Source organism: Trachurus japonicus, chromosome 8 (assembly GCF_045865225.1).
Source record: "Trachurus japonicus isolate A0001 chromosome 8, Traja_1.0".
In the NCBI taxonomy this organism is placed as follows: Eukaryota; Metazoa; Chordata; class Actinopteri; order Carangiformes; family Carangidae; genus Trachurus; species Trachurus japonicus.
The window spans coordinates 22538081-22549693 of record NC_140914.1 but is presented as its reverse complement, the minus strand read 5'-3'; the positions used below and the strand labels follow the sequence as shown (position 1 = coordinate 22549693).

Sequence of the window (11613 nt, the reverse complement as noted above, 5' to 3'; positions counted from 1 at the left end):
AAATAAAAAATAAGAAAAGAAAGAAAAAGTTTGGCCACTCAAAATTAGGGGAAAAAAATGTCCCTTTCAGAGTTGCTATGACCAATATTTGCATTTTTTCTCACTGCTCAGTGTCTCAGAGGGTTATTTATCGCGCTCTCTGGGGTGACATAGCATGCGCTTGTCAAATCCAGAGGGCTACTGGAGTGGAGCCCCCTGGGCCAAGTCTAAAACTTTATGCCATTTGTTGCAATAAATGGTTTTAAACAACAAGGAGTGTGTTCCTGGATGAAATAAATAGGCTACATGATAAGGGATGGTGAGTTCAGGTTTATTAATACAAAGTAACAAAAGTTTTATTGACAATCTAGAAAACAACAATGTATCTCTTTATGGTCAAAAGTTCAAATCCAAGAACAAACAAAATGCAACATCATTGATAAATAGATACATTTAAAAAATCATGTTCACACAAATAGACTCATCCATCCCAAGTACAATTTTATCTTAGGGAACAGGTAGGCTATTTATTCTTACTCCAATGAAAGTGTATGGTGGTATGCACACATCCAAAAACCTAAATATGTAAGAGTAAATTCAGAAGAAAAAAAAACCTTGTCTCCCTTATTTTCTCATCTATCTTCCTGAAACTTTATCAGACACAGTGCTCCAAACATTCACATGCCACCTGCTGCACTTCCCCATGAACCTCCTTTATGTCCTCCATGCCAAGCACCACCCCCCTGGGCACACCTTTCCCTGCTGCCAGCCCCTCCACCTCTGATGGGTTCAACACCCTGTTCCACATCCTGAAGCCTGCCACCTGACCTGCAAAGCCCTCTGCTGGGTCAAACCCTCCACCAATGGAGTCTTGCTCCTGCCCCAGCACCACTGATCCACCTCCAGGAATCTCCCAGTCCTTCCTGAAGTTAGAGCCTGATGAGATGAGACGACGGTCACGGTAGTGCCAGAAACGACCCTGGATAGAGGACCAGAGGACGCAGAGGTGGTGCCAGCGAGCGTCCAGTAGCGAAGACGTGGGAAGACGACGATAGATTGGGTCTCCAATGACAAAGTCCAGAGATTGTGAAGAAGCTGAAGGGTAAGACAGTTTGGAGAATGGAGGAGAGGAGTAAGAGGGGTCGAAAGATGAGGAAGAAGCAGGAACAGATGTAGGTGAGGCAGAGGAGTTGCGTCCATAAAGAACTAACTGGTTGTCATTGTCATTTGTGGCATAAGAAAGCAGTGTGCCGACGTGTGAGGCCTCCACACGCAGCCACAGACACACAGAAAGTTCAGGAAGGTCAGGGAGAGTCAGGGAGAAGGTGACGTAGTTCTCTGCTGATGCAGACGGAAAAAACAGCATGGAGTCCACGTTACAGACTGCAGACAGAGGGACAGAGAGGATATATTCAGTTCCATATAGTGCAGCTGTCAGGAATCCAGTTCTAAACAGTTTGGAGATGTGCTCACTTTGATAGCCCATAAAGCATTTTAAAAAAAGGTTACACATGTGATTCAGTATGAATGTAGAAACAGTAAATGGATTTCTCAGATGTGGGCACAATTCCTTGTTCAAATCCCAGCTGATGGACCCTCACTGCACTACTCAACACCTCGTCTTCACTGATAAGTAAGTGCACGTTTTAATATAGTCTGGTAACTTTTGTGTGTACCTTGATTTAATTTATCTGATGAGTAGGAATTATAAAACTAGTTTCTTTTTTCCTTTGGATGATGTGCTCTTTAGGTTTGGCTCTTTTCTTGACCAGCAAACAGAAAGGGTAACTTACTGGTTGCATCCTTTTTAGGAACTGGTATTTCTGGGATCTTGTGCCTCACAGGAAGTCGGAGGAAGCTATGGATCACTGAAGTCACCTTGGTGGCACTTTCTTGTTCTTCGCCTTTCCACTTGTAAACCCCGGGCTGATAAGAGTCAGGCTGGGATTGAGAGGGAATATCTGAGGGCTGGAGCTCAGGAGCCCCTGGCCTGGTCCTGCTCTGCCTGTCTTTACTGTGTTGTGGACGGGTTTGAGCCTGGGACACGGGTTGGGGGTTGTGTAACAGGGGGTGTCTCTGAGGTTGCAACCAAGGCTGGAACATTAGTTGGTCCTGCTGGGGCTGGATCTGGGCATGATGAGAAGACGCAGACTGGTGGGGCTGGAGCTGTTCCCGCTGGATCGGATAGGGCCGAGTCTGGGCCTGCATCTGGATCTGTGATTGAGAATGGTACAAGTCGGGCTGGAGCAGGTAGTCTGTGGACTGAGGTTTAGGGTTTGGAAACCGGTCTTGCATCTGTGGCTGAGATCTTGGCTTTTGGGATTTTATAAGTTTTGGGTGATTTGTTGCATGGTATTGATACAGTCTTGATTGATCGGTCTTAGCTGGACTCCTTCCTTCTGGTCTGGGTTGACCATATCCACCCAGGATTCGTCCAGGTCTCCCCCCTCTTGGGGTCTGAGCTCTCCTTTGTGGTCCATCGTACTCTTGTGGTGTGATACCTGGGCTCGGAGGTTCTCCTACCCCGACGTTCCTTACTCCATTCCACTGCAAGGCCTCACTGAGCCGTCCTTCTAGTCGGGTCACACGTAGGGCTTGGTTTTTTAGGGATTCCTGCAGCCCTTTAAGCCCTATTAACAGCTCGTCACGCTGGACCTGTAGGGCAGCCACCCTTTCCTCTTGGTTCTGTAACTCCAGAGTGAGGTTGGTGAAGTCCTGACCAACATCAGGCATTTCTTTCTGGGCATGGTGGCGGTTCTTTCTCAGGTTCCTCTCCATCACTGCCAGACGACCCTCCATCCTTTTGTTCTTCTTCTCAAGCTTTCTATTCCATCCCCTGGGATGAGAAGAATGTTTTTTAAGTCATGTATTGACTTTAACAAATGGCAATGACAATGTATGCCTAAAAAATGTATCTGTGTTACCATGCACATTATGCGAACACCATTTTTAGATGTAAAGCTTATTTATTTTGAATCTATTTGGCCATAAAACATAACTTAAGGGATCCACCAAGTTCTTATTAAAATTTATCTTCTGATGAATGAATGTTTGCACCAAATTTAGCGTTATGTGTAATCGTGCTGTTTGGAGAAATCATGTGATACATGTATGGAAAATATATTTTCAAATATGGTATAATTGCTCACATGTAAGCATTCCACAGTACTTGTGCAACTGTACTTGAAGACAAGATTTTCAAACATGGAAAGTACTGATTTTTTTTCTTTCTTTTTTTTATGAAAAGGAATTTATCTTTATCAGGGAGTGTTGTCCAAAACCTGCTCTGTTAATCATTACTTCCCCGCCCCCTCAAGCAGATGCTAAAAGAAAAGGCACCCACTCAACATCAGATTTCCCAACATTGTAAGTTTAAATTGTGTCTAATTTACCATACCATGGGGGAAATCCCTGTCATTTTACAAATGCATCCTTAGACCTGAAGTGACCGTTTGACCCTCAGCTCTGACCTGAGACCCTCTATCTCCTGTGTTGTGCTCTGCTTCAGGTGATCAAGGTTGTGTGATATATGGTGGTAGTGGTCGTTCAGCTCTTGAACATGGTTTTCAAGCCCCAGTGAGGAATTCCTGTTCTGGTTCAGGGCCAGCATGTCCAAACGGGCCTGGGTCAGCACCTTGAACTGCAGGAACTAACAGAGAACAAATGGGTTTGTGCAGGTTGGCAGAAAATAGTTAAATATTCTAGAAGAAAGGAAACATAATGCATGTCAAATGACCATATCTTTCACAAACATCATCATTGCAACAACTAATTACTCACACAGACCATACATAAACCCTGAAAACACCGCACAACATGCAAATTAAAAATCCATCTTGAACTACTTTGTTGAATTAATCTATATCTAAATACTTCTATTTTAATGGGGTACACATAAAAAAATATCAAAATCATGAAGTAAATCCAGTCAGGTATTCAGCTATTTGGCCACTGTTATCTTCTATTACAGTGTAATTATTAACAGCAAGTTTTTTTAATCCATAAAATCATCTTACGATGAAAGTTTACTATTGTAAACACGCACACACACAGAAAGAGAAAGTTTGTTTCCAACTAACCTGTGCGTTGAGTTGTCGTAGTTTCTGGGACACAGGATCGATTCTCTGCACCTTGACACACCGAAGCTGCAGCAGAAGCATGTGAACCAGGATCGGGGTCCAGGGGCTGCTCTTGAGGCTGCCCATTGTGCAGAGCAGCGGAGCTGGAATAAAAACAGCTGGGAGCCTGGTTCCCTGTCTGGAAGTGTGGAGGTGAGGGAACAAATAGAAGAGAGAGAGAGGGAGAGAGAAGTATAAACACCCACCGACTGTGACATGAGCACACCATCCATTTTCCACAACATCACAGGGGAGCAGAGAGGAAAAGCAGATGGATTTAACAGACAGTCAGCCTCCTGTTGTCTCACTCTCTTACACAAATGAACTCAGAGGAAACAGAAGTAAACTGAAAGAGACAATGTTCATTGTTCTTTATTGAAATGCAGAATAACCAATATCCACCACCAACACAAGCACCAATTAGTAAATGTGGGATGAGGGAAGTTACATATCAACAATAAACCAGAACAGCTGACAGTGTGGTGTTACTAAATTCTGTAATACACCCTTAACTTCCCTCCATTTGATAGATTTTTGTGTGTGTTGCAGTATAGTCAGTCAACCTCATGTTGAGTGGGCTGAGTGGGAAGCCGCCTGTACTTTCCTCTCCCCCCTGACCCCACCTACAGGAGTTCTCCTTCTTCTGCTTTCCATTCGTGTGGCTCAATCCAAGAATCATGCTGTTGTTACCGGTGCAGTTACAACACTCGACTCTGAAAATTGTCTACAGAGGACAGAAATGACAGAGTAACATATGCAAGATGTTAATGTGATCTGTTAAAAACCAATGTAGAGACTTTTTAAAACACAAATTGTCAATTTTTTGTGTATAATTTTCATTGCACAAATGTACAGACATTCATTATTTCTCTTGAAAAGCATTTAAAACTACACCCACGGCTTTACTGAACAGATTAAATGATCAGTTTTGCATTGATTTTTGAATTAATGAAAGTAAAGAAAAGAAAATGTAACAGCAACTGCGGGGACAATGTGTGTATTCATATTCAGTAATTCTCAACATGAATGATTCACTTGTGAAAGTCCAGTGTCAGTTTCTTGTTTCACTTTCTTTATGAGTCTGCCAGCCCCGGAAAGTCCACAGGAGGAGCGTCTAATGCTGGAGCACAGTGGACATGAACGCTTTAAAACAATAAAGTCTCAGGACTTGAACGGCTGGCTTCCCTTTTTCACCTGTGCTGTGAACATCCTTGTTGTCTAGCTGTGTTTTTTAGACAACAACAACCTTTTAAATTTGGCAAAATTTTGTTTTTCTGGAAGAGGAGGACCAAATAGTTTGCGCGTTAGACAGATTATATAAATTAGATTTGTTTGGTCCAGGCTGCTGCCATCATGTCAACATCTGTGAATGAAGATACTCCACTGCTGAGAAGACAACAATCATCTGAATCTCAGGTAGAAACATTTCACTATATTGTTATTAGGATAAAATGTGTTCTGGCACTAGATTTTTGATATAGTCTGATTTGTCTGTTTGATTTATGTCATCCCCAGTTATCTCTTCTTTAAGGTTTACACCCTAACATATTGTGTCTGTACAGTGCTTTGTTTAATGTCGCTGCTCAGCAGCCATGTATTTTAAAAAATATTTTTTTATGTTAAATAATTTGCCTCGCCCTTAGATAGTCTAGCACGGTCGGCTTTGTGCAGTAGATTAATTTGAATAGTTAGCACTAGTTAGATCTGAGCTATGGTCAATGTCTGTCTGGTGAAACTGCTCCTTGGTTGTCAAAATTGAGAAAAAAAACTAAAGATAAAAACGACAAATTTGAGGAACAAAACATAAAGAACTAAAGGCATGGTCATGTGTACACAGCTGCACAGACTTCCTTCCCTCTCCATGACAACGGACTGTTTTCTCAAATATATCATGCAATCTAAAACACATGTCGCTCATACCTACATCAGGTAAATGACTACTTACATTAGTTTATCAGCAGTACAAACAAGCAGTTTTTCAACATCTATATTTAATATAACGCAAATTCTAATTAAAATAAAATTATGTTAAACCAATGGATGTTCAATATCATTGTTTGTTTAGTTTCATTAGGGCCACGGGCAATCGCACCGGGCACTGGTCCCAACAGCTATGAAATAGCTGCAGGGACCAGTGCCCGGGCGAAGCCCGGGCACTACTGTTATTGTGTGGATTTTTTCCTAGTTAGTGTGACTGCTGAAGCAGTCACACTATTGTTCTTCTGTTTGGCCATTTTCTTCCGCCTTTTTACGGTCTTCTTCTAGTCCTTCATACTTTGTGCTATTTCAACAATTCATATATCAAAATGTGCAGCTTTTTTTGAACTTTATCGGCATTACTTTTCTCTTTTTAACTATTTATACTTTTTAAAATATTTAACTTTTTCACAAAAAATCTCACATTCATCAAAGTCTCAACCTCTCTTCTTCACAACTCCACTGTAGTGTAGGGGTTAGGGTAACTGTTTGCCAACCCTCAGGTCACTGGTTCGAATCCAAGGGAAGAACTCTTGTTATGTTATGTTGAATTCTGCTCTCCTCCACCGCCTTCAATTGGTTACAGGTGTTTGTTATCTCCTTGATTACTCGTACCAGTTTGCAGCACATCATCACATTACAATGAATGACAACAGTCTTGTAAGCAGTGTGCTCTCTGTAGCCGAGTGGCAGAGTAAAGGTTTAGTGATCATATGGTCATGGGTTCGATTCCTGCCTCAGTCATTTCACATCATTGCTTGACTTTTGATTCCAATTATTCAGCTGTCATTGGACAGTGTTTGATTCCTCATAGTATAAAGCTCATTGTAACTCAGGTTCTCTGTGGCCATATGGTTAGTGTGTTAGGTGTTGTGCTATTTCAACAATTCATATATCAAAACGTGCAGCTTTTTTTGAACTTTATCGGCATTACTTTTCTCTTTTTAACTATTTATACTTTTTCAAATATTTAACTTTTTCTGCAAATTAAACTCTAGACAAATTATTTTCTCCAGTTTTGTAGCCACACTTGTCTTCTGGCTAAAATTCTGGTCAAAAATGCAAAGAGACTTAGATAATAATTTTAAATATTTTTTAAATGCAGCCAGGGAGCTCTCTGCTCTCATTCAGCCCAATGCTGAGAGTTCTCCACAACTCTGTCTGTAGTCCAGTTGGTAAAGTGACCGCTTGCCAACCCCAAGGTCACTAGTTTGAATCCAGGCTGAGCAATCTTGTTATGTGATGTTGAATTCTGCTCCCCTCCCCCACCCTCAATTGGTTACAGGTGTTCGTTAAGAGACGCATTAATTGCTTCTGCCACCGTTTGCAGCACATCATCACATTACAATGGCAACATGCTTATGTCTGTGCTCTCTGTGGCGAAGTGGCAGAGTAAAGGTTTATTGATCATGAGGTCATGGGTTCGATTCCTTACTTTTTTTTTTAAGCAGAAGCCAGTGATCCTCTTATCAAAGGTTTTCTTTACCCCTCACATACTGTCTCTGTCTGTAGCCTAGTGGTTAGCTTGCTGGTCTGGAGACCTGAAGGTTGCTGGTTCAAATCTTGCCTCAACAACCATTATAGTGAATTATTTTCCCAGTCGTCCTCTGTTGACTTCTGATAACTTGCTTCATGTTGAAACTGCTGCTCTCAGCCTGAAATTCACAGAAATTTTCATTCTAAGTCATTCAAGCTTGACTCTCAAGCTTTCTTGATGTTGACAGTGTGCAGATCATTAACAGACAACAGTCACTGCAACTGTGTGTGCACCGTGGCCTAGAGGCAGAGTGGAAGTCTAATGACCATGAGGTTGTGGGTTCGATTCCGACCTTGGTCAAACATTTGTATGGTGATCACTGTTTGCACTATTTGCTAATTCTGCAACAGCGTTCAGTTGCTATCAGCAGTCGCACCATTTCCATTCTTGGAAATGCTTTTTCTAGTTAGTGTGAATGCAAAAGGCATTCACACTATTGTTATTCGGTTCGGCCATTTTCTTTATTTTTAGTGTGACTGCTGAAGCAGTCACACTATTGTTCTTCTGTTTGGCCATTTTCTTCCGCCTTTTTACGGTCTTCTTCTAGTCCTTCATACTTTGTGCTATTTCAACAATTTATATATCAAAACGTGCAGCTTTTTTTGAACTTTATCGGCATTACTTTTCTCTTTTTAACTATTTATACTTTTTCAAATATTTAACTTTTTCACAAAAAATCTCACATTCATCAAAGTCTCAACCTCTCTTCGTCACGACTCCACTGTAGTGTAGGGGTTAGGGTGGATGCTTGCCAACCCTAAGGTCACTGGTTCGAATCCAAGGGAAGAATTCTTGTTATGTTATGTTGAATTCTGCTCTCCTCCCCCGCCTTCAATTGGTTACAGGTGTTTGTTATCTCCTTGATTACTCATACCAGTTTGCAGCACATCATCACATTACAATGAATGACAACAGTCTTGAAAGCAGTGTGCTCTCTGTAGCCAAGTGGCAGAGTAAAGGTTTAGTGATCATATGGTCATGGGTTCGATTCCTGCCTCAGTCTTTTCACTTCATTGCTTGACTTTTGATTCCAATTATTCAGCTGTCATTGGACAGTCTTTGATTCCTCATAGTATAAAGCTCATTGTAACTCAGGTTCTCTGTGGCCATATGGTTAGTGCTCAGCCTGAAATTCACAGACATTTTCATTCTAAGTCATTCAAGCTTGACTCTCAAGCTTTCTTGATGTTGACAGTGTGCAGATCATTAACAGACAACAGTCTCTGTAACTGTGTGTGCACTGTGGCCTAGAGGCAGAGTGGAAGTCTAATGACCATGAGGATGTGGGTTCGATTCTGACCTTGGTCAAACATTTGTATGGTGATCACAGCTTGCACTATTTGCTAATTCTGCAACAGCGTTCAGTTGCTGTCAGCAGTCACACCATTTCCATTCTTGGAAATGCTTTTTCTAGTTAGTGTGACTGCTGAAGCAGTCACACTATTGTTCTTCTGTTTGGCCATTTTCTTCCGCCTTTTTACGGTCTTCTTCTAGTCCTTCATACTTTGTGCTATTTCAACAATTCATATATCAAAACGTGCAGCTTTCTTTGAACTTTATCGGCATTACTTTTCTCTTTTTAACTATTTATACTTTTTCAAATATTTAACTTTTTCACAAAAAATCTCACATTCATCAAAGTCTCAACCTCTCTTCTTCACAACTCCACTGTAGTGTAGGGGGTAGGGTAACTGCCTGCCAACCCTAAGGTCACTGGTTCGAATCCAAGGGAAGAATTCTTGTTATGTTATGTTGAATTCTGCTCTCCTCCCCCGCCTTCAATTGGTTACAGGTGTTTGTTATCTCCTTGATTACTCATACCAGTTTGCAGCACATCATCACATTACAATGAATGACAACAGTCTTGAAAGCAGTGTGCTCTCTGTAGCCGAGTGGCAGAGTAAAGGTTTAGTGATCATATGGTAATGGGTTCGATTCCTGCCTCAGTCATTTCACATCATTGCTTGACTTTTGATTCCAATTATTCAGCTGTCATTGGACAGTCTTTGATTCCTCATAGTATAAAGCTCATTGTAACTCAGGTTCTCTGTGGCCATATGGTTAGTGTGTTAGGTGTTGTGCTATTTCAACAATTCATATATCAAAACGTGCAGCTTCTTTTGAACTTTATCGGCATTACTTTTCTCTTTTTAACTATTTATACTTTTTAAAATATTTAACTTTTTCTGCAAATTAAACTCTAGACAAATTATTTTCTCCAGTTTTGTAGCCACACTTGTCTTCTGGCTAAAATTCTGGTCAAAAATGCAAAGAGACTTAGATAATAATTTAAAATATTTTTTAAATGCAGCCAGGGAGCTCTCTGCTCTCATTCAGCCCAATGCTGAGAGTTCTCCACAACTCTGTCTGTAGTCCAGTTGGTTACAGGTGTTTGTTAAGAGACGCATTAATTGCTTCTGCCACCGTTTGCAGCACATCATCACATTACAATGGCAACATGCTTATGTCTGTGCTCTCTGTGGCGAAGTGGCAGAGTAAAGGTTTATTGATCATGAGGTCATGGGTTCGATTCCTTACTTTTTTTTTTAAGCAGAAGCCAGTGATCCTCTTATCAAAGGTTTTCTTTACCCCTCACATACTGTCTCTGTCTGTAGCCTAGTGGTTAGCTTGCTGGTCTGGAGACCTGAAGGTTGCTGGTTCAAATCTTGCCTCAACAACAATTATAGTGAATTATTTTCCCAGTCGTCCTCTGTTGACTTCTGATAACTTGCTTCATGTTGAAACTGCTGCTCTCAGCCTGAAATTCACAGAAATTTTCATTCTAAGTCATTCAAGCTTGACTCTCAAGCTGTCTTGATGTTGACAGTGTGCAGATCATTAACAGACAACAGTCTCTGCAACTGTGTGTGCACCGTGGCCTAGAGGCAGAGTGGAAGTCTAATGACCATGAGGTTGTGGGTTCGATTCCGACCTTGGTCAAACATTTGTATGGTGATCACTGCTTGCACTATTTGCTAATTCTGCAACAGCGTTCAGTTGCTATCAGCAGTCACACCATTTCCATTCTTGGAAATGCTTTTTCTAGTTAGTGTGACTGCTGAAGCAGTCACACTATTGTTCTTCTGTTTGGCCATTTTCTTCCGCCTTTTTACGGTCTTCTTCTAGTCCTTCATACTTTGTGCTATTTCAACAATTCATATATCAAAACGTGCAGCTTCTTTTGAACTTTATCGGCATTACTTTTCTCTTTTTAACTATTTATACTTTTTCAAATATTTAACTTTTTCTGATTTTTTTCAGCTTTATAATGTGTGTGTATTGCATCTAACGAGCAGAGCCAGAGTGGTGTCAGAGTGGAGAGAGGCAAAAAAACATTCTAGAGTTTTTCTGGCTAAACTGTCAGCATGGCCACAAATTAAACTCTAGACAAATTATTTTCTCCAGTTTTGTAGCCACACTTGTCTTCTGGCTAAAATTCTGGTCAAAAATGCAAAGAGACTTAGATAATAATTTTAAATATTTTTTAAATGCAGCCAGGGAGCTCTCTGCTCTCATTAAGCTCAATGCATTTTTTTCACATCAGCAGGAGAAGGAGCTCAACTTTGTAACTTGCTGTTAAGTGCTTTTTAATTCATTTTAATTCACCAAAAAATAGTCACAGGTCACAAAAAAGTCCTCTTCTTACTTGGTGTGGCTAATTTATATTAATTTATTTTTGTTTTAAGCATCATTGAAAAATCTCACATTCATCAAAGTCTCAACCTCTCTTCTTGACAACTCCTCTGTAGTGTAGGGGTTAGGGTAACTGCCTGCCAACCCTAAGGTCACTGGTTCGAATCCAAGGGAAGAATTCTTGTTATGTTATGTTGAATTCTGCTCTCCTCCCCCGCCTTCAATTGGTTACAGGTGTTTGTTATCTCCTTGATTACTCGTACCAGTTTGCAGCACATCATCACATTACAATGAATGACAACAGTCTTGAAAGCAGTGTGCTCTCTGTAGCCGAGTGGCAGAGTAAAGGTTTAGTGATCATATGGTCAC

At 40.9% G+C, this 11613-nt stretch overlaps 2 protein-coding genes across 2 annotated transcripts in view; one reads left to right on the top strand and one right to left on the bottom strand.

Annotated features, from left to right (window-relative positions):
• Nucleotides 1-383: 383 nt before the first annotated feature.
• ptx4 (pentraxin 4, long) lies at nt 384-4249 on the bottom strand. The gene is made up of 4 exons (XM_085784695.1): nt 4059-4249; nt 3450-3628; nt 1773-2815; nt 384-1362 (listed from the first exon to the last, which is right to left on the bottom strand). Exons 1-4 carry the CDS (start codon nt 4182-4184, stop codon nt 635-637), a joined length of 2076 nt encoding a protein of 691 aa, XP_085640821.1. The 5' UTR covers nt 4185-4249; the 3' UTR covers nt 384-634.
• An 881-nt stretch (nt 4250-5130) lies between these two features.
• slc2a6 (solute carrier family 2 member 6) overlaps nt 5131-11613 on the top strand; it is a 28683-nt gene continuing 22200 nt past the window's right edge. The window contains exon 1 of the mRNA XM_085784694.1: nt 5131-5513. Coding sequence (XP_085640820.1) covers nt 5451-5513 — 63 coding nt within the window. The 5' untranslated portion in view covers nt 5131-5450. The remainder of the gene's footprint in view (nt 5514-11613) is intronic.